Genomic DNA, 23,947 nt, shown 5'->3' on the forward strand with positions numbered 1-23,947 from the left:
GCGTAGACGGTCTCAGAGCAGGGTACGGTGAACTTAATACCCACCGCTTCAATATAAATTTGATTCCGTTCAATCTGCGTCTATGTGGTGTGCCATTGCCGCAGACGGTTCGATCTGAAGCGAGACATTTGAAGTACCTACCAACCTGAGACCTGTATTTGATCACTTACTCCTGAACAAAATCATCGGCGCATGAAATCACTCACACCCAGATTAAAGCGGGCATTGCCTTCTCTCCGGTAGGCACGCACGCAGTCGCGCGCGCACACACACACATACACACATATGGACGCATACGGGCACGCACACACACAGTTACACACCTGTGTATGCGTGCATATACCCGGATCTTCATCAGTGTGCAATGTGCGTGAGATCTGAGCATCACTGAGCATCGGAGAAGGTAACATTGCTACGTTGCTTACACAGATGTCCCATTTTGCTTTCGGAGACTACAACGCTGCATTATCATATAACACCAAAATGCAAATAAAACTTCAGAGCACTAGCGGCAACCTTGTTTACCGGTAGTTTACTCTATAAATTGGCGTGTGAGGTTCAAATGAACCAAGGAACGGGATCCCGGTGTATCCTAAGTGAATTGGAAAACTTCGTGAAATTTGGGACACCCTAATGAGCACTGTAAAGTGTAAACCATGCATGCGCGATGATATGAGGATTGAGTAAAAGGCTGTTTGTGGGCTAAGTTACGCGTAGGTGTATGAAGTATAAGTGAGTTTCTCTGTCAACTGTCATCTGTCACACTGTCAGCTGAAACTTAGTTTTATTTGAAGACTTGGAGCTGGTGATGAACACATACTCGTATAGCAATCGTATGCACTGGCTAAATAATATTTTGCCGTCACAGCCTGGGTGTAGGTGGTAGTTTAAACTTTCTGGAATAGACGTAGGTGAGTCGAAATAGTCTTTCGCCATGCATGCCACGTTGTGGTCAGCGGACTGTCGCCTTGCGACATGACTGGGCTAAATCAGTTAAATGGAAGCCAAACTGGGGGTGCAGCCCTGTCCAAGTGATAACGACATCGACATCGCGTGATTCCAGTTTCGTCGGCGGCCGACGAATCGACAGCAACTGTTGCGCAAGGCTGCAGGCCATGGACGGTCGTCGAAATCGACAGACGTCAAATAAATGGGGCGTGATGTGACACCAATGCGAAACAAGGGTTAAATGCAAAGCAAAAACGTTTTTTGCGCATCAGCAATTTTTTGTGCCTATTCACCTCAAAGGGAAGCATATTTCAATACATAGCACATGTCATCTTAGCAAAATTATGCTGATAATCATGATTTCAGTGGATCTAGGGCAAAAGCATGATGCTAGGTAGCATATGTCGCGACATGACTAATCTCTCTCTCTCTCTCTCTCTCTCTCTCTCTCTCTCTCTCTCTCTCTCTCTCTCTCTCTCTCTCTCTCTCTCTCTCTCTCTCTCTCTCTCTCTCTCTCTCTCTCTCTCTCTCTCTCTCTCTCTCTCTCTCTCTCTCTCTCTCTCTCTCTCTCTCTCTCTCTCTCTCTCTCTCTCTCTCTCTCTCTCTCTCTCTCTCTCTCTCTCTCTCTCTCTCTCTCTCTCTCTCTCTCTCTCTCTCTCTCTCTCTCTCTCTCTCTCTCTCTCTCTCTCTCTCTCTCTCTCTCTCTCTCCCTCTCTCTCTCTCTCTCTCTCTCTCCCTCCCTCCCTCTCCACTCTCCCTCCCACTCTCCCTCTCGCGCTCTCTCCATTTCTCCATCTCTCCTTCCCTCTCTCTTTTTATCCCTTATCACACTTACTCTCTTCCTCTCTATATATTTCCCTCTCTTTTTCGCTTTTCCTTTTTTCTTCGCCGGAACCCTCGCTTTTGATTAGCAAACACTTTTTCATTTTTTGTTTATTAGGAAAATAAATAGAAAATCGACCAATGGAATGTTTCCAAGAATGAACTAGCCTAATTATTTGCATTCATTAACATTTGAAGAAGCGCACTCGTCACTCGCTCTCACATACAAGTCAGCAAACTATTGAGCAGTCGTAGGCTCTAAGTCGCCTCGACTATAGCCGAACATTTCCAGGAGACAAGATCACTGTGTTATTGCTACAATTGCTATTCGCGTGGGGCAGCGGGCTTTGCTAGGCGGGCTGACGAACAACACAACGCTCAACACGATGATTCAAATACAGCACTAACATACACACCAATACTTCATCGCTCACATTCAACACACTGCAAACCACGATCAAGATACGATATTAAATATATTGCTATGTTCTATTGCTTCTATTCAGACCTTGCATAGTAGCCTTATTCGTTCCTGCATGAGCCGCTAGCCAGTAAAAACCACCTCAGACATGAGCCGTCTGCATATAACGAGTAAATTGGACTCATGAATCAGATTCGTTGGAGCTTCAAAAAGATTCAAATTAGGATTTTTGGAAAACTCAGCTATGCCATGAAACTATACTGCTGAGTCACACGAACGAAACACATTTCTGCATTAGGGAGCATTGGGGGTCTGGCCACCGTCGTGCGGCGGCCAGCGGGCGACTTAAGAATGGTTTATAACATCCCAGCACGACACGAAAGCAAATCCGGCTGTTGAACACGAATTTTTCCCTACCGACACGTCTGAGGTGGCATAGCTGGCGAGAACATGCAAACGTGGCATTTGCAAACGGTCCACGCTACATTTTATTGCTTGTGAATACTCGTTATTTGGCGCAACGCGCACCCATCGTCACCACGAACGAACACGGCTAATCTAGAGAGCTGGCTACTGGCTGGCCACCTAAGGACAGACAGGACGGTATCCTAGAACGATCTGGGGAGCGCCGATAGCGGGCCCGCCGCTGGCGCCTGTCTACGTGCGGCTGGGGGTGGTGAGGAGACTGCCGTGAGGACCGGACTCGGGACTGGGGTAGCTAGGGCGGGCTTCTGCTAGCATGGTGGTGGCTCTCGCGGCCTGTGAAAGCCGATATTTGCTCTGGAACTCATATTCAAGATAAATAATTGTACCCGTATAAATCAACACAAATAACAGCCATCAGAGATCATGAGCAAGTGACGTCGAATGACATTTGACAATTATGTATAATGCATAAGTAAACAAAAAGCACACATTACTTGCACAATGCACACATCTGTTTGTAGGATGTGTCAGAATGATAATGTCAAATTAATATAAAAACACGAAGAAATGGCTACAATAAATAATACAACCGGTTGAATAGAAAGCTTTAAATTTTACCCATGACTTGCAGAATGAATGCATGTAACCTAAGATGTATATGGGTTTCACATGAAGATATAGTTACGGAACTGCTAGTTTATATGTCATATTGTTCGTAGAATATTACTGGGAATGGTAATGTGTAATCTATGTGCATATCACTAGTATTACTGTTGTGTAAAAGAATGCAAGAAGATCTTCTAAAGTAGCTATCATAAGTGCCACTAGAGGAACGAGGAAGTGCATAGTAGATCAAAAAAGGAAAATTGACAAGAGTAATAGAACTGAGAGGACATAATGCCAGTCAGCATCACCATCCCTCTCCTATCCTACTTGAGTATTTCTAGGCTGGGGTTTAGCAGTAGAGGCATTTGAGTATTGCTTCTCTATTGCTTATTACAACCTATCACACTTTATACACTTCGTTGTTTATGGAACCTTCACTTGTCTTCCAAAGAGGACATTCAATAACATTACCTATACCTGATCTGACTAGTTAGACAAAACTTCTCTGACTAGATTCATCATCCATGCCTAGGCCTCACTACGGTGTATGTACACTTATCAATACATCAATTTGTACACTCCTGATCTGTCCCCCAGCAACATCAAACAACAACCTAAGCATGTAAATAAAGTTGCGAGACTTATGGAATAGTTTGAATCACATGATAAGGCGGTAGTGCTGAATGGCTTGTGGTTGCATCTAACCGGTGGACTAAGGGTTTACCACGTCGATGGGTGAGTCGGGAGGCGTCAGGGGCTGCGAGCCCACCGAAGCGTCCTCCTTGAAGCAGGACGACTCGTAGTGTTTGTTGAGGTACGACTTCAGCGCAAACGACTTGTCGCAGCGGTTGCAGTTGAACGACTTCACGGACGAGTGGGTCTGCATGTGCGCCCTCAGGTTGGAGCGGTCGGCGAACGACTTGCCGCAGTGCGCGCAGCCGTACGGCTTCTCTCCCGTGTGCGAGCGAAGGTGGCCCTGCAGCAGCCACGGCCGCGAGAACGTCTTGCCGCAGACGTGGCACTTGTGCGACAGCTGGTGCGTCAGCACGTGCATGGCCAGCGCCGGCATACTGACGTAGGCCTTACCGCAGGTGGCGCACTTCTTAGCGCCCTGCGAGTCGATGCTGCGATGCGTCTGCTTGTGGCGTGACAGGTTGGACGACGTGGCGTACGTCTTGCCGCACTCGGAACATTTGTACTTGGAGCGCTGGTCGGGCGAAGTCGTCTTCTTGCTGCGGCCGTCACTGACAAAAAACGCTTCATACGTATACGCCACCGTCTTACCATTGTTGAGCCGGTAGATGGGCTTACCGTTGATGTACTCCATCTGAACCGTCTGCTGAGAAGGATCGCCTCCTGGGGACGATGGTGAGGTCGCGCCTCCCTGCTGCTGCTCCTGCTGAACCCCATGTGACTGCTGTTGGTGGTGCTGATGCTGATACTGTTGCTCCTGATGCTGTTGATGATGTTGCGGGGGGAGTGAGTGTGACGGCGGCGGCGGCGGCGGGGGAGGGGGGTACTGCGGAGAGCGGGGCCGGTGGTGGTGCGGCGGCGGCGGCAGCGGCAGCGGCGGCGGGTACGCCGGGTGGTGGTGCAGCAGCGGCGGCGGCGGCGGCGGCCGGCGGTCCACGCGCGCCGTGCTCAGGTCGAGGATGGCGTGCGCGGCGCCCAGGTCCTCGGGCGGCCGCTCCGAGGGCGGCACGATGACGCTCTCGGTGCGCGGAGCCGACAGGTAGGAGGAGGTGTGCCGTACCACCGACACCGGCTCGGCGTACACGGGCGATGGCCGCAGCGGCAGCAGCGGCGACCACACCGGCAGCGAGCGTGGCGGTGGAAACTCATACTGCCGGCCCGGCTCCTGCACATACCCTGAAGAGAGACAGACAGGCGCCCGGCGGGTCAGAGGAGGCTCAGCGTCCCCTACAGCCAGCCGGGGCTCAGTCGCAACAGACCCGTTCTGCGCAGATTCGGAAGCCTACAATTTTTCTCCGGGAATTCCCGCATTTTGTAGGTATTTATTCTTACTTGCAAAACCATGATTATTCCAACTTGTTTTAGAAATAGCAATGGCTTTACGAAGAAATGCTAAGTACGAAATAAACTTCCGAACACAAAGCAGAACGGTTTGCGACGGCCACCGGCTGACAAAGCTTTATCCAGGAGTGGGAAGGAAACATTGCGATATTGCACATCAATTGCAGCCAAACATTGCCGATAAAATGCAATACAGTAGCACATGTACTTAAAACGGGGTCTTTAACACGATGATGCTGCATTAGATAAAAGATATGGCACAGTTTGCAGCGTTGAACCGTAAAACACGGGAGCGGTAAGGTGAACGGTAACATTTGAAAGATGCTTATGACAAGTAAAATTACACGAGCGCCGTACCATGCTACGGAATCGCTACTTGCCGCGACTCTAGTATAGGTGCAATATGATATAAAATCTGTCTACTCATACACGTTGAGTGAAATGATTGAAGGAACTAGTAAAGCGCATTCCTCACGAGCGTGTAATATTCATATTATGAACCGACTCAAGGCAGGAATGTACGGAGAATGTCGACCCTTAGCCCTCAATTATATATGCGAACGACTCGAAATTAGACGATGGACCTTTTTACGTGCAACCAGTATCGCAGCAACTGAGGCGCTAAAAAGTCAAACATAACCGGGCATGTGAATAAAGTGGAAATTGGATCCTCACACGAAACATTGCGTTAACTCTTCCTCTTCAGCAGTGTAGTAGGTACGCACTGTATCATAAACGGCCTTTGTCCCTCTATCCAGTCCTATCCGATCAACTCTACACTACAGGGGACTCTCCTGTCCACTCGCCCGGGCCGGGGCTTCTGATACGTCTGTCCTTTGCCGGTTGACCGCTGGGGTGCTGTGAAATCCCAGCACGGCAGCCGGCAGCACCGGTCTGCTCCAACGGCCTCCTGTAGCCCCACAACGGTGAACACCAGGCAGCCGGGAAACCTGTTAACCGTCCGAAGCCCGGCCGGCCCGATCTACAGGTCTTCGGTCACTAAAGCAGGACGGATGCCGGCTGCGGCCCGCCGCGCCCGCCGCCCGGCGCGCTCGACAAATACCACACCGCCGGCGCGATCCATTATTAATGGACAATTTGGCACACTGGCGGCCCAGACTAACCACCAGTCGGTCTAAGCCTTCAATCTATTTTATTCCTTGGCTCCATCCCTAGATTGGCAATGAAATCGAGGCTCGATTCGTGCCGGAGATTGGCTCAATACGCCGAATGTGTCCCATAAATCCTTAGCAGCGTCCTTAGGTCAGAAATCAATCCGGACGGCACTCGACTCTGCTCGATGTGAGGAGAGAGACGCGCTTTTTGCGAGGCGTCGTGCACAATGCTCCCAGTAGCCGGCCAATTAAAAACAGGATCGATCATTAATCCGACGGTAAATAAAAGATAAAATTAATAAGAAATTAAAACGCAATGGGCAGCTGTTTTATAGATATTTGCGAGAAAAAAAAATCCAAGGGGCGTAAAGCACCACATTCTGCGTCACGGGGGGGGGTTAATAATAACATACATACGAAATCTCTAGCATAACCGAATGTTACATTTACTGGTTAGCAGCTTTATTTATGCGATATGTCTATGCTTTTCGGCTTATGCCCCAATTTAGTACTTTTATCGATTTGCTCGTAGTGCTATTCAGAATGAGTTTTTTTTTTGTAAAAAAAAAAATATTTCGATCAAAAGACACATCAAAATAGATCTCAGCAAACGTAGCAATACCTAATGGTTCAATCAAATGACAAATATTCTAAAAGAACTCACAAGGTCTGTCAGCTAGCGTGATTCGAATGGAAACAATGCTGGAAATTTGAACTTGGAATGCATCGGTTTTCAATGGCATTTATGCCATGCCCGCATAAACTTCCTTTATCGAGTCTTAACTCACAGCAGCCTCTTATAAAAGGAAAGTATTAATACCGTGCCTGTTTGAGCCAATCACGTCAGATCCCACCATGATCCTGGGCACTTCGAACTGTGCCGAGACATTAAGCCATCCATAAATTTGTGTGCGCGGCGGCAGCATAGGAGAACCATGGTTCCCCCTGACGCATGCTGTGGTTACCAGCCAGCGCAGGCAACCGCATGACCCGTTGCGCCTTTGCCCGTGCATAAACCCACAATCAAGCCTATAATTTCAAAATTGCCTGGCCCGCCCGGCCGGCGCGCCGACCCATTTCAGCGTACATTTGTCTTGCCGGCCGGCAAGTGAATTACCCTGGGCACGAACCCCGCCGTTCAATCACTCCTTCAAATTATTCGCCGGAAAATTAATGGCTTCTGTTGGAAACTATCAACAGGCTGGTGACCGCGCCGGCGCACTATGGTTGGAAACGGCCTTACGGATGGCCGGGGGTCAACGCGAAAAAATGTTTTGCCCATAACTTTTTAATGCGTGGACCGATTGCGATGAAACTTTGCATAGGTATACCAGTGTCCTTTGTGCATCATACAGTAACTCAGAAACGACAAGGTCCCGTCACGTCACGCATGTGTGACGTCATTATTGCAAGCATGTTATAAGTCGCCTAGGTCTTTCGTAATGTCATCGATATCGCGAGGCATTTTGAGCATGTTTTGAATACTGCTATACTGAATGGATAATGTTGTTATGCTTTAGGGCGAGAAATATCAACGTAGTGACGCACAGTGTCCTACTATTTGTCATAAAGGGTCAAAAGTTTGGAGAAAAAGTATTAATGATTTTTTTAGATTGGGCAAAAAAGTAAGAAATAAAATGACGATCAAAATGACAAAAAATGCGTCCGGCAGTAAAAAATAAAAAAATAACCCGCAGTAAAAAATGATGCCGGCAGTAAAAAATAACCCGGCAGTTGCTGGGGTATTTCCCCACCCGCCGTTTGCCGGGGGGGAGGGCGTACAACGCCCCCAGCCGATAACTCGAGAACCAATAGGCGCAGCGAAACGCACGAGGCGGCAAACGAAAGAACGCGACGAGACAATTCAGATGAATACTTGAAAGTTGAATTTCGAGGTCACCGGTCGGGTCAAGGTCAGGTCAGACACTTGAAATCAGGCTTTCCGTAGCATGGACTTTAGAACCTCGCAATCGGTGCCTCTCGCCATAAACTCTGTCACAACTGTGCACAACCCTTCATATAAGTGCTAAAAGAGTGTCAGATCCATGTAGGGGTCAGTCAAACATAGGCCAGGGTCAAAGTCAGGTCAATCAGGTAAGCACATAACCCCGAAAATTAAAACTGGTACCTATTCGCAGCCCACGACACACGTTTTATGGATACTTTTGGGCGTAGAACACGATGGTGACATTCATTTTATCATACGAGTACGTGGTTAGCTAAAAAAAGATCAATTTCAGAAATGCATGCATCATGGTCGTGATGTAGTCACGAGAAATTGCCAAGTTTCAGTTCAAGATTTTGGAAAATATAGAACGATGATCAAAAATCATAGATAGCTATTGGATTTACCATGGTATTCGCAGTGTAATGGCGTTTACAGCATGTCTGTATGTCTGTTCTGTCAGTGGATATCCATATCCATACTCCAGGATATCCATACACGTTTGCACGATATCCATACTCCAGGTGCAGGGGCGACCAGTTGCTTCTTACGAGGGGTGCGGAGTCGAAGTCAGAGTCGGAGTCAGAGTCAGAGTCGGAGTCAGAGTCAGAGTCGGAGTCAGGGTCGCCCAGAGTCGTGGCAACGAGCCAGGAGTCGGAGTCGGAGTCGGAGTCGGTCAGGAGCCCGCAGTGGAAGTCGGAGTCGGTCGAAATCGGAACAGCTCCATCACGACTCCGAAACACTGGCAGGGGTCCGGAGTCGGAGACGGAGTCGCCCGGAGTCATGGCAACGAGACAGGAGTCGGAGTCGGAGTAGGAGTCGGATTTGGCGCCACCACGACTCCGCAACCCTGCTTCTTACCATCATTTTTTAGGATAAGCCATTGCACGACTGACGAGCAGACCTGCTGCTAACGAAGCGACGGGTAGGTACGCCTCGGGAGATGAAGCTTCATGGACAATTTTGCGCACAAGTGCGCAGTTTGCTTTTAGGTTCCCCTCACGCAGAATTGAACAGAGATTTATTCTGCCAAAAAGCTCAATGGAGGTCGATGGAGAACTTTTTGTATGTCCAATGAAACATAAACGTAATTTTGCAAATGTTGCTGTGGTGACACTGCAAACAGAATGCAATGCCGTTCCTGATTTTGAACACACATGGGAAAAAGAGTCACTCCACTCGATAGCCAACATAACAAGGATTATTTTGATATATAATAATCCAGTTTTACAACGTCACTGAGGTACTCCACATGCAATCGCCAGCGCGGTTGTTTAAACCTTTGACGGCGCACCAAAAAAGCCACTATCAGAAACTCCCGATTCTACGCACGATAATGAAGACTAAATGCGCAACTAAGTATTTTTTTCTGCCCAATTCAAAACATTTCATCAATTTCCAACAGAATGACACCCCAAATATACATATATTCCGAAATTGCCCATGGCCATCCGTGAGGCCGTTTCCAACCATAGTGCGGCGGTGGTCCGGCCGTCTCCGGAGCCGTCGGCTCAGCGGGGGCAGCTGCACCGGCCACGGACCCCGTACGAGCTCAAGACCGCGTGCTTCACAGGGGTGGCCCTCGTCCCACACCGCACCATCCATTCTGCAAAGTTTTCTTAATCTCCTAGCATTCATAAATCATCTAATAAAATATATCGCCTCGACTGGAGGCGATATCAAACTTTTACAAGGTTGACTAATGATCCCACAGCGTCGGCCGGGGTGCGATGAAAAGTGCCGGTGTTTGTGAGGATTTAGGGAAACTTGGCGGTGAACGAGGTGCCTTTACGGTGCTCTCAGGCCCAACTTTACGGCCGAGAGAAACTGCGGTAAACATGCTCAAGAGAGCCAGTCAACACTGGAGATGGGTGCTCGTGGCAGTGCAGCTTCGCGCACAAATCAACGCACGCGACAAACGCACATGCTCACACACATCCACGAGGAAAAGCCGCAGACCAGAACATCCACCCAGGCAGCTGTTGTGCATGCAGTAACACGCAAGCTTCCACACTGAACACAACAAGCAACAGCTGACCGCGTGTCGGAGGGGAGGCGGGGTCCCTGGCGGCCGGTGCTCGGCTAAGGTCTCCCCGGGGCCGACTGAGTCGAGCTGCATCCGCCGCGCTCCCTCCTCACTGACACAGCTATTTGTCTTGGAGCGCAGTCCCGGAGGCACCCAATAACACAAACAGCTCGGCACGCGCCGCGTGCTGTTGCGTCGTGGCCGTAACGACCGCGGCGCGTCACGTGTTACGTGCCACGTGCTACGTACGTGCGCAACACCAGACATGCAAGAAATCCGTGCCGCAATCTCGGCGGACGTGCGCGGCAGACATGAAACAGCCCAGGCAGTGGCGGCGTGCGGCATGCAGCACAGTGCGGCGAAGTGACTAGAGAAGACTATCGGCTCTATCCGAGGCTAGGCCAGTGTCTAGAGCGGTGGCTAGAGCGGTGTCTAACGCGAGGCACCGTTGATCTTACCATTGTACAGGATTGCAACCTTGCCGGAACTGGTGATGAGCGGGGCGGGAGGGGGACTGGGGGCCGTCTGACCCTCTGTGGGGCTCAGGGGCGCCCACTTTAGCGGAGACGGGGACCTGCCCTTGGCCTCCCCCCTCTGGCCCGTCTTAGCCATAAAACACCTGGGCATGGCAGCACACCGATGCACAACACTCAGAGAACAACATAGAACATCGAGACATAGAGCAGTTACCCCTCGCACCGCTTGCCGCCTCGCGCCCCGCACTGCCCTGCCCCGCCCGCTGAGAGAGAGAGAATGCCGTGTCAGCTGGTCGGGTCGCCGCCTTTATAGCCGCGGGCGCTCGGCGCGCCGACCGACGCGGCCATTGATTGGTGGACGCAGGTCTGCGGCCGCCACCGGCCGGGTGGTCCCGACCTCAACACCTCCCCCGAGGCGGATCAGCGCTCCAACCGCCCTCGGCGCCGCCCGGGGCTGTCGCGGGGGCACAGGGCACACACGACAGGTGGGAGCTGGGACAGGGAAGGAGGAGAAGTGTGAAGAGAGACTGCAAGTTTTCTTACCGGGGAGAGAAGTTTACAGTCAACAGATGGCTTAGGGTTTTTTAAGAGTATGGGGTGATCTAAATCAGGCCAGTCTCACATTTTAATAACATGCATGTAAATTAGAGTTGCAAAATTTCACTACCGCACTACCGGCATGCCGGTAATTTTTCACTACCGCAGGTTTATTCGTGGTAACTGGCATGTCTTGCCGGTAGCATGCCGGTATTTTTGATTTTGTGCACACAAAAAAAATCAGCAAATGATTCAAACTTTGGACACTAAGAGGCTCTCAAAATGTAGTAACAGCAATATTAGCCACTGCAAGACACATTTTGTGGTAGAAGTTCCATTGCTAAGTGTAGGGGTAACACATGGACCTCAGCATTTCACACAATTCACAGGCTTGGTTATAATTAGAATTGTCAAGAATATACTGTGGTCTATAAAAGGAAGAATACTCATTCATGTTGCAAAAGCACGATAAACTAGTAAGTCTAATGGTAGGTAATACGTATAGCACAATAATATAAATCAATGTTCATGACAACATTCCCTAGGGGAAAAGGCAGAATCAAAACACCAAAAAACACAATGTTTGGAAACTGGCCTTGAGTCCTGAGATCATGAGATGTGCTCTGAGAAACTCTACAAAGAATTTGACACTGAAAATCCAGCTGAAAAGGCAGGTGTTAGGTAGGTAGCCCTGAGTCTGACTTTGGTCCCATTATTAAATGAAAATGGATTTAAACTGGCATTTTGTCTTATCTTTACAAGAAAACACACCATGCAGGCAAAATTGACAAAAAGTGGCGCAAATAATTAGACAACCAAGGATTTACTTTTAAGATTCTCTCTCCCCTAATGAATGGATGTAATCTGATGACGTAATATTTATTCATATACCCTTTTGGTTGAATAACTGAAGAGAGATGAATTTCTTTGCAGTGAATTACACTACAATGTTGATTTCATTATAATTTAATATTGTGTTGGGTAATTTTTATCAATATAATCATTCACGAAGCAGTGGCTTGCAGTCGTTAAACATTTTTTGCAGCGTTTTAATCAGCTGGTTAAAAGCCTCTATTATGGCGCACCTGTTTCGAAATCGATAACCTTGTGTTTGTTCCCGCTTGAGGTTGGAGAGGATGGAAGATATCGTTTTTATACATATTATTTGGTGACTATTCTCAGGAGTCAGGACCAGTGAGTTATTAACACATTTTTTACATGATTCGTATCTTATTCACGAAACAGCAAGCCATAGTGGATAGGAAAAAGTAGATGTTGATCTCGCTTCCTCAGTTAGGAAGATGGCCTAATCTGTACTTGTACTTGTTAATCTATGTTTTGACTATCTATATTTTAAACATTTGGCTGGTGCCTGCAACATTTTAGGAGAATATGGAAAAGTAGAAGAACTGTGAAATGTAAATGTGATTACTGCTCACTGTCCAGTCTTCAAAAACACATTTCAGTAATTCAAGTCCTTTTTGTCCTCACCTTTTTGATGAATGTAAGTTTTTTTGTAGGCAATACTTCTTTGATTACAGGTGATATTTTAACAGTTATAGACTGGAATTGAGTTTCAAAATTGTGGGTATTTGTGGGGCCAACTCAGCCAAAATCAGCCTGCTGGTATTTGTGGTTGGACAATGGATGGCTGTTGGGTGGGAGGGGTACTGAAACTGCCAAAATGTGGCATCACTTGCAGGGGTAAGCTAGAATCAAGAATGCAGGTTTTTTTAGTATGCCGGTAATTTGGCGGTTTTTTTTGCTTGGGGCGTGGTAGCATGCCGGTATCCCAGAAAATTTTTGTGGGGCGGGGCGGTGCCGGTAGCAGCCTTTTGGGAAAACTTTGCAACTCTAATGTAAATGATGTTGCAAAAATGTATGTACACAAAAAAAATAATAAAAACAAACTTTGGTAAGTGAAACTACACTGTTTTTACAGGCTGTAGTGTAAATAAATAAGGAAAAGTGAATATAGGAAAGCAAGCTTTTCTCAGTTACTCTACTACGTGCTCTTAGTATCCAAACAGGTAAAACGTTGATAAAAGGACAAGTATTTGAGGCGACATTCAACTCTTTTACAGGCAGCGTTACAGTTATGGTTACATCAAAAACGCATGGATTGAACGTATGGATAACTCTATTTTTGACCAAATACCTGCAATATAGCCGGGAGCTAGCAACTGAATTGATCAACTTATTTCTTCTACGCAATCCAGTCTTAACAAGTGTCAGATGGACCACACCTCCGCACATTATGAAATGGGTGAGCCCGTCCCAAGCCTTCCCCCAGAGCAGCAATCAGCCGCCGGCCGGGTGCCGAGCCGTCGCGTGCATAGATGATAACGCCGATTAAAGTCCGCGGCTTCGTTACCTCTCCATAATTCAGGTTTTAATTTTAATCTGCAAAAATAGTGTCGGATATGGAAGGGTCGGTTAGGAAATGAACCAGCCCAATGACTCTCGATAAGAGTGATATGCGGAAATTTCCGCCCGGGTGGTGCCAGAATGCGAGAGGTACGAGAGAAGCGTGGCTCACAATCACGAAAGTGGCGAAATATGATGCATCTAAACAGTAACCGTCGTTTGATAACAGGACAATAGGAAACGATGACGTACTTCAGAGAAAAATGACGTCAGAAAGATATCACAGCATATTGTGAGCACGTAATACTACTCCAAAATCTAAAATAAAAGAAAAAAGTGTGCCAACTATACCTTACTGTTCAATTTAGTCACATATTTTGGTTAACTAATTAAGCAAAAAGGGAAATTAAAAAAACATGGCCTGATATCACAGCCACGCTGTCATATCTAAATGTAGGTTTAATCATCAATGTTTAAAGTCAATTGCCCAATATTTACATACATACTTTAACCCGGCAGGCGGTGGGCCTCCCGGCCACCTTCCGCGCGGCGGAGGGGATCATTTCCCCCCCCCCCCCCCACCGAATCCCACTGTATCTCCGAAACCACAGGACGGATCCGTAGTATTCAAACGGCGCTCGGTAGCCGTGCCAAATTTGTAGAAGGAAATTCAATTTCATGGACCTCGGGAGTCGGGGTCACCGATGACGTCACAGGGCAGGTCAAAGATAAAATATTTCGCCGTTCTTCTAGAGAATGCGCTATGACATCAAGTAGGTGTTTATGTAGACTCACAGCTATCTTTTAAAGAGCATATAAAAAAGCTTTCTACTAAGCTAAGTCAAATTGCAGGTATAATCAGTCGGGCTAGATGGTGCCTAAGTGAGCACCACAGCCTATTACTGTACAACGCCCTTGTCTTGCCTCATATAAGCTATTGCTGCTTGGTATGGGGCATAAACTATGAAACAAACTTAAAAGGCATCTTGACGGTGCAAAAACGCATAGCCAGAATAATTATCCCGGCAGTTGCTGGGGTATTTCGCCACCCACCGTTTGCTGGGGGGGGGCGTTAAACGCCCCCAGCCGATAACTCGAGAACCAATAGGCGCAGCGAAACGCACGAGGCGGCAAACGAAAGAACGCGACGAGACGCTTCAAATGAGTACTTTAAAATTGAATTTTGAGGTCACAGGTCGGGTCAAGGTCAGGTCAAACATCTGAAATCGGGCTTTCAGTAGCATTGACTTCCGGACTTCGCAATGGGCGCCTCTCGTCATAAACTCTGTCAAAACGGTGCACAATCCATCATATAAGGCCTACAAGAGTGTCAGCTCCATGTAGGGGTCAGTCAAGCATAGGTCAGGGTCAAGGTCAGGTCAACCGGGTAGGCACATATCCCCAAAAATCAAAACTGATATTCGCAGCCTGTGACACATGTTTTATGGGTAATTTGGGGCGTAGAACACGATGGTGACATTCATTTTATCATATGTGTACGTGTTTGGCTCAAAAAGTTCAATTTAAGAAATTCATGTATCATGGTCGTGAAGTAGTCACGAGAAATTGCAAAGATTCAGTTCAAGATTTTGGAAAATGCGGAACGATAATCAATAATCGAAGATAGCCATTTGATTGTTCATGGTATTGGCAGTCTAATGGCGTTTACGGCATGTCTGTATGTCTATTCTGTGATTTTATATGATTTTTTGAACATATGCCGTTTTTGGTCGAAAACTCAGAAATCATGACGTCACTAAAACCTCGATATCTCAAAAATTTTCCGACCGATTTTTTTGAAACTTTGTCACAATAAACTTCAATCAATTCTCTACAGGTACCCAAAATTTGGCGCGCCTGCGGCGCGCCGTTTTTATGCTATGGCCCGGCGAAAAAAGTGGGGGCGTTTAACGCCCCCCCCCCCCAGCAACTCGCGGGTTATGGGTTTACCATACAGAGAATCCGTGACACGCCGATTGAAAGAAATTGGTATGCTCACTATTCGAGACATTGTATCGTACAAAGCTACTATTTTTGCATATAAATACTTAAATGGTCTTCAACCAGCAATACTAAGAAAATCGTTCAAATTTAAACCCCCAAGTGTGACCAGAAACAAAGACACATTCCAGGTACCCTCCACCAGAAACAATTATAGAAAACACACTGTAAAATTTTACGTCCCAGAAGTATGGAACAAACTGAGCATACTCTGTGACTTATCAAAATATGACAGAATAGGGATAATCAAAACTAAAGTGAAGAACCATCTACTAAGATGAAAAGCACCAACACCGGTATAAAATGAACATGCAATGCTGTTACTCTCATCGAGTACAAGTCCTGACTACCGGCGCACGGTTAACTAGCTATAAGAACACATATCATAGATTTTAAAGAAAACGAAAAAAAAGAAAAGAAAACTCATTTTATTCTTCATCAAATCCATACCGTTTTTAACTAAAATACTACGTTAAGAGATTGGTACATTGACTGATACGTTGCCCCTACCCCACCCACCGGGCTAACCCGAGACCGGCCCAGTTAACTGCGGGGCCGGTCGGCTGGCCGGCCGGGCGGGGGGCCGACCCATACGATGGGCTGACCTCCCGCTCGGCTGGCCGGCCGCGGGGCGCCGTCCACGCGTGATGAACGCGGTACGCGGGACGGCGCGGGTGGGGGCGGGCCGCCCGCCTGGAACGCCGGGGAGGTACCCCACAGATCTCCCCGGCTGGGGAGGCAACGTTGAGTTCCCCCCGGGGCCGGGGCGGACCATTCCTCACGCATTGGTGAATGATACCGCCCTGGCCTGGCCAGGCGGGCCGCAGGAGTGTGAGAATGGGAGAGTGTTGGCATGGAAATGTTTGCTCGCATATAATCACCATATCAGGCCCCATCTCTCCCGATGACTCTCTTGCAACAAGCTCGGCTTAGCTGGAGGGCATCGGGAGGGATGGCAAGACAACATGCATGAATTAGACCAGACCTGATTTACCCCACTAATGTCCCCTTCCAAGTGAGTGTGTGCGTGTTCCTCACTAACAATGTACGATTGAACCCTTAGCGGACAGTTGATGCTAGATTTGGCATTAACTACTATGGCTCTCTGTATCTACTAACCAAGTTAAATAATATCATACGTAGTCAATTCCGCTTCTTTTATGTTTTTTTCCTCTTCTTAGCAGGGAGTGCCGCGACTTTTCAACTTTGATTTTTATTTTGGTGTTAACGTAAGGGTTCTGTGCGTCGCTGGGACTGAGGGTGGGGGCACTCCTGGTTGCCTGATCATGGGTAACGGACTATTAGTAGAAATAAAAAAAACGCATTTCGTCGAAAATCAGCGATACGGCGTCAGTTGCCTAGTACATATGTTGCTATTAGAGGTCACTGATAATGTCAGGTCAGGTCACAGGTCAGGACACCAAGGGTCAGAACATGAACCCAGGTTTACTAAGAACAGAAAGGGAAATTAAAAAAAGCCATGGGCTGATATCACAGCCACAGTGTCATATCAAAATGTAAGTTTTATCCTCAATGATTATTTTTTTTTGCTATTATATAAAAAACTTGTGGGGGTCAAAATCCAAAAGTTGCAAAATTTCTAGATAGAAGTATAGTAGCCCTGGTAATTCTACACATTTTATGTTTTGAACACTTTTCCGAATCTTCAAAGCTACAGGCCTGACAGCTCTTCCCGTGAAACCTATTTTTTTTTTGTCAAAAATGGCAAAAATGACGTCACTTCGACGTCATTAGCGGGCAACTTATCATAGCCTTTAGAAAAAGTTTTGGTCACAATTGAAAGTTTGGTGACGATCGGCGCAGCGGTTCTGGAGATATATCGAAAAAATAGAGGGGGGCAAAAAATGCCCCCCCCCCCTCCGCCTAGAAGGTTAAAATGTTAGATCATTCAGCAATGTATGCGGCATTGTGACAAGTGACATTTTTCTCACTTTCATATGCCATCTAGCTTTGGCTGAAGTTAAGAAAAACATTTAAAGGAAAACTAAAAAAAATCGTAATCGCAAAATAAAAGTCAAATCACTAAGACTATAAAAGCGAAAAACAAAACAAAAAAACTCAGCAAAAAAACGTTTCACCATCCACGAGAGCATCAGCCTCGAGGCAGCCCGTTACTCTCGGCGTGGCGACATACACGGAGAAGATAAATTATCGTATTTGGCGAGCCGGCTCATCAGAAGCTATCCATTCCGCCGATTTCCGGGTAACCATGGAAACGCAGGAAGCCGGTGTGACGTCACGTGATGGAATCAGCCGCCGGAGAATAGGCTTTACTTGTTGACAGCAGCGCCGGAGAGTGCGTCATGCTCGCTGCGCTAGCGGAAAAAGGATTTCTGCGTCCCGCAGCCATCCGTTATGAAGAATTTACGTACCATGAGATGGTACATCAGCAATGCATATCTGTCATCTTATTTGGGTTTCTATAATTTTACCCTGCTAACGGCCGGTCTAGATAGGCTTTTGCGCACTTGCCTTGGTTTTCTTTGGAAATATTGCGAGACAATTCTCAAAGCGATTTCTACCAATTCATCCAATATGTATCAGCAATGAATATTTTCACAGACCACAATTCGACTACCAAATGAAACCATTACCTACATATCAATATGCCTGCACATGACAGCTATCTAGTTTTACTTAAGTCAGCAATTTCATCGGATTTACAGTACATCAATTTTTGATCACCTTATAACGTGTCCGAGCTTTGTATAACTCACCATTTAGGTTAGCCGAACACAGCTCGGTTTCTTCAATCGTAGATCGTGTCCGTCTATGATCACTGGCCGCGGCTCCACCACAAATTTCTTCCTTGCCCAAGCGTGAGGTGGACCGCGCTCCGCCTGTATCCAAACGCCATGCTGTACCGCAGCGCACGAAGACTCGGCGGCACAGCATACCACCGCAGGCCCACCGCGCCGGATCGCGTCCAGCGGACGGACTCTGGAAAAGGCCGCGCAAAAAAAGGGCAGCTCGGCAGTCTTCGATGTTACCGAGACTGAAATAAGGCTCTCGAGAAGAAATCATGGTCTATCAAAATTTGCAAAGCGAATGATTCTATCATGCATAGTTTGCATAGCTACATTGCGATCTGTACGAGGTTTGCTAAGCATTCGGTGCATTGGTGGCTGCTTCTGAGTTCCAAATGCCAGGAAACTCATACGACACACGGCTGCCGGTATGCTGGATAAATCAGATTGCGTTCGTCCTTGAATATTGACCCTCGGCTATGCAATTTCTACGCATTAAGCGCTGACATTTCCACCTTACGCAGATATGGTTGTCAGGTGTTAAAAATGTATATTTAACAGAAGAATGAAACGCTCAAGTCGTCGTGCATATTCAATCCCTCGCAGTTTTACATCACAAATAATGTGACGAGTTTTCGTGCGGCACAACGCGTGCTGTTTCGAAATCCTTTCAAGGGACAGTCATAATGTAGTTAGGTGCTCTCTGAAGATGTCGAAAACAGCTTCTCTCTGACGACTGAGAAATATGTCCGTTTTGTCGCTTCATGCTTGAAGCAATATATGAAGACGGGTAGCTCAAACTGCGACCAACTGGACAATAAACGAGCCAGCCCAAAGTACCCTATTATATTCCAGGCGCACGCCATATTTTCCGAATCCTGCAAATTATTATCCGTGTCGCCAAGTAAAAAGCATTTTCCCATGACAAACTCTGCCTCAAAGTCGACTCGAGAGCCCGGGGTGCCATAAACGCCGCTGGTCTAAATCAACCAGCTGATGACTAATAAAGCAGAGCGGTGCCGAGGGGAGGGGAGGCGGGTGGCAGCCGTCGGATAGTGCCGGTGCCGGGCCGCGCTCAGTCGGCCCCCGGCGTGTATTTCAAACGTCACGATCGTTACGGAACAGCTCCGACAAACTTGGCGACACGGGACACGCACCGGGCCGGCTCCCTGGCCGAGGGTGGCACCGTGCCGCCGAGCCGGGCAGACCGGCGCGGCCGACCGGGCGCCGGGATGGTGCCGCCTGCGGAAGGATTGTGTCCGGAGGCGCGCGATAGCAAAATGCGGAGGAGAAGGGCTGGGGCGTGGCTTAAGTTCTCTGGGGTTAGAGACCAACTTATAAAGGTGCTAGACGGTCATCGTTCTGGGTACAGGTCTCGCGGGTTTTAGCGGTAGGTCGCTCGGCGAGCGGGAGGGCAACCAGTTCCGCCTCTGTATCGGTGACCATTTGCTCCGCCCAGTTACTCGCGAGTGCGTACTACGACACATAGTAAAGTGGGGAGGGAAGGGTCAGAGTGGCAGCCTGCGTAGAGGCTAGAACCGGTTTCTATCGTCTGGGCCGGCGACACGGCATGCGGTCAGGGGACGGGGAAAGGTCAGAGGTCACTCACAATGTGCAGTACCGCGTCCCGTCCTCTCTGCGTGCTGACCAGCGCACGACCTCGGCCGTTGGCCAATCGGCATTGAACGGTCAAGGCCACCCGTAGCCAGCGGGCGAGGTGAGCCGGCAGCGTGCCGATCCATAGGTAGTCGTTCAAAGTTTTAGCCGAGGCCGGGAGGAGACTGTAATGTTATTTCTTGGGAACAGTTCTGTCATTTAACCCGCGCCCCGTTAGGGTCTCCCGAGCCTCAGACCCATTGGGGGGAGGGGGGAGCATTTTGCCCCCCCCCCCCCTAAGATCTCGAGAACCACGCAAAATAGCGACAAGCAGCAAACGGTGTTGGATGGCCCCAGCGAGAAAATACCTTTTGGTTCAATTTCATTGACCTCGGTCAAACCGATGACGTCACAGTTCAGGTCAAAGGTCGAATTTTCACCGTTTACAGGCATTTCAAGAAATGTGTTGTAAAATCGAGTAAAAGGCATGTCAGTCATCGATAAAGAGTCGATGAATAACAATTTTCGATGGGGAATTGTTCGTCAAACACATATTTTGCTATTTGGGGTCACTGCCACCAGGTCAGGTCACTGAGGGTCACAATATGAAGATATGTAACTATTATGTGATGCATGATTTCTGGTCCACTTTACATGACAAATGCGATTATGTGGGTCAGGCAGCCCTTGGGGGGCCAGTTTGGGTTACGTTCTGGTGAGGGTCAGGTAAAGGTCAGGTCAAATTAGGTCAAATTCTAATTTGATATTTTTGCATAAAATAGGTATCGATTCGATGCAGCTCTTCGCGGGGATCTAATGGTGGTCTTTGTTTTGCGCTACGTAGTGTAGAATTGTTAGCCCGCGCCGGGCCGGTGCTCTGAGATTCCGCGCCGGGCCGCGGGGGTGTCTGAACACCCCCCCCCCCCTTCTAACTCGGCTCCTGGGCCACGTAGCGACACGCGGTAAGCCGCAATCGAAAGAACGTCCAAAATAAGGACGAAAACACTTCGGTCATTTTTTGGGTCAGGTCAAAGGTCAGGTCACCAGAGGTCACCAAAGGTAAAATGTTGACTATTTCAACATTTTGGAAACTGCCAACGGCTATCTCGGGAACCGATAGAGCTGCAGCGCTGCAAAAAGCGCATTCGATAGCCCTTTTACAGACCTTTCTGAGTAATGTTCTCAGATTTGAACTCAGGTCAACGGTTTAGCCTCCAGAGGGCAAAAACTAAAAAAATAGCCGTTTTTACGAAAAACGTTTTTTCGGCAATAAATTTTTACTCAAAAGAGCTATGACATTACTTTTGCCAGCATCGTGTTCCTCTCGTCGAGACGCGTCGAATGAACTATAATTTGACCTTGAAAGGTCAACTTGAAAATTTGACCTCAGGTCAAGGTTATGACCTGACCGGAAAAGGTCATGCTGCATATTAGTCGATCCGCAACGTCGAGCCGAACACATCTAAGGCGTTTTCAGCGCTCTAGCACGCCTCTATCAGAAGTTATCATCGAAAAACTGTTAGATTCTGTTCGTGACCTGAGATGACCTCGGGGACATAACGAGGGGCCACAGTTGCCATTTTCTGGCTCAGTGTGTCTATTTTACCTACATCTCGATGTTTGAGCATGTCTAGAATAGCGTTCGTGCAAAACAGACGCTTTTCAATTTTCTCCCATTGACTTATAATGGAGAGGCCGCAAAATTGACCTGACCTTAGGTCACCGATATCAAAATTCCGAGATATACATTTTATAGATAGTGTTGCTCTAACCAATCGCTGAAAGTTTCAAGGCAATCGTTCAGTCGGTGTAGCTATGACGAGCATTCTTATTTTTTCTGAGGTGAGGTCACTTGGCGTGACCTGGTGACCTGATCTAAGGTGACCTGGGTCTGAAATTTTCACAACATGTGCGGAAAAGATGCACGAACAGGTGTGCCAAAAACGGCGGCGCTCCGCGCCGCCGTTTTTTAGAGATCTGCGAAAAACCGCAAGGGGGTGTTCAAACACCCCCGGCCCGGCGCGGGTTAAAAATTGAGTTAAAAATTTACGTCATCAATTTTGAACAGCTTTTTCGCTATAACTTGGCCAAAAAAGGAGGCATCGATCTACAATTTGTTATGTAGATCGCAGAGAGCAGGGACTATCATATATATTCCGTTTTTTAACTCGAAAACTTTTTTTTTGTTATTTTATAACAGACCAATTTTTTCTGATTTGGGGGTCAAAAGCTCAAAGGTTTGAAAATCACAGACTGCAGTTTTGTTGCGCCGTTTTTTCTCTACACGACCAGATATAGAGCTGTGAAATTGCTTGTTAACTGTAGCTTTTGTGAGCGTTTCAAGATTTCATGTTTTTTGCTCACTTTTGCTCGAACATGACCTCAGTTTGACCTCAATAACTCCTGACCGAAGGTGACCTAAGACTTGAAATTGTGTGTGAAGGTGTCAAACGATGCCCGGGAAGGTGCTGAAAGCGCCGCAGTGATTTTGCTATTTTAGGAAAAACCACAGGGAAGCAAATTGCCCCCCCCCCCCCCCCCCCAGCGGGGCGAAGGTTAAAAGTAAACGGTAACATCGATAAATAACATCTGTATATTTCTCAATTTAATATGCTGAGTTCTTTCGTAATGTTAATAAATGCTTATTACATAGGTAAACAATATTGTAAGTTGACCATGGCACGGCATTTCCATTCTATTTTATCCCTTTCGTTCTAGCCCCTTTCGCCTGCCCCCCCCCCCCCCTCCCCACACCACCACCACTACCACCAAACCGGCTGAGTTGGCTGAGGCGAGGCTGGCTAAGGCGAGCGCCTCCCCTCCCTTCACGCCAAACAGCGCCTGGCTGTCGTGACCTCTGGCCTCACCGCCCGAGGGCTCGCCCGCTGTCCAAGGACGCCCTGCGCGGGCCGCAGTGATAGCCTCTGCCGAGTCCCGCCTCTATCCACCGTTCACCACGCGCTGGATTCATTCATGCCTCTGTGTTTCAGCGTCCTACCCGTTGGGTGGCACCACTGTAGTCATAGGCGACTGCAGGGAAGCCGCGGTCAGAATGCCCCAAACGGTGAATTTTGAGATTTTCTTTTAATTTCTCCGAAACTAGCCGGCATACGATCAAACCTTTTTCCATGATCATGGGAGGGAGCTATACGAATAAATCGGTCACATCTTCAAGCCTACAAAGCTGAAGACGAAAAAGATATAGCCGGAAAGGCAAAACCTACGCTTAAAACCCGCGAGGCCTGTACGTTGCCCCGCGTTTCGACGTTTTCATTTCATGACGCTTTCCTAGTTGTTGTGGTAAAAACGCAATAGTTTTCGCCGCAGCTGAACTAAAAAAAAAAAGAAGGAATGAGATGTGATCCCCAAAACGCAAGGGCAGAGAAAGTTTTAGAGGAAGGTCAAATGCGGAACCTCACACAAGTGTTCAGGTGTATATGGTTCAGCAGCATTGAACACCGTTGCGCTCTGAATAAACATAAATTTAATCGCCGAAGGCGGCCGCCTATCTTGAATGTTTACACGGGAGAGTCCTTCCCTCAGAAATGCCTATAGATAGGCATAATGACAACAAACACGGCTTACATGCTTCTATTCAGGACCTGGATGACCAATAGATGTTGTGTTTCGCTGTTCTGCTAAAAATATGAGCTGCACGTACACCGAAAGTTTGTTTGTTTGAAGTCTTATAACTGTTTGCTCCACACATTGCCCCGTGTGTATAGGGCTCTATGAACTGAAGAATAAAGTTTGAGTCTAGCAATGTGTTTGGTTATTTCATAGCCAATCATTTGCACAGACGTTACGCTATACACTTATTAACTATTTATGCATCTACACCATTGATATCCCCATTATC

At 47.7% G+C, this 23,947-nt stretch overlaps 1 protein-coding gene across 1 annotated transcript; it reads right to left on the minus strand.

The window, feature by feature from the left end:
• Positions 1-1,866: 1,866 nt before the first annotated feature.
• Positions 1,867-11,095, minus strand: LOC122373251 (transcriptional repressor scratch 2-like). Its single transcript, XM_043351125.1, has 2 exons — positions 10,802-11,095; positions 1,867-5,092 (listed from the first exon to the last, which is right to left on the minus strand). Exons 1-2 carry the CDS (start codon positions 10,968-10,970, stop codon positions 3,936-3,938), a joined length of 1,326 nt encoding a protein of 441 aa, XP_043207060.1. The 5' UTR covers positions 10,971-11,095; the 3' UTR covers positions 1,867-3,935.
• Between the last annotated feature and the right edge of the window lie 12,852 nt (positions 11,096-23,947).

Source organism: Amphibalanus amphitrite, unplaced genomic scaffold, assembly GCF_019059575.1.
Source record: "Amphibalanus amphitrite isolate SeventyFive unplaced genomic scaffold, NRLGWU_Aamphi_draft 001467F_arrow, whole genome shotgun sequence".
Classification (NCBI taxonomy): domain Eukaryota; kingdom Metazoa; phylum Arthropoda; class Thecostraca; order Balanomorpha; family Balanidae; genus Amphibalanus; species Amphibalanus amphitrite.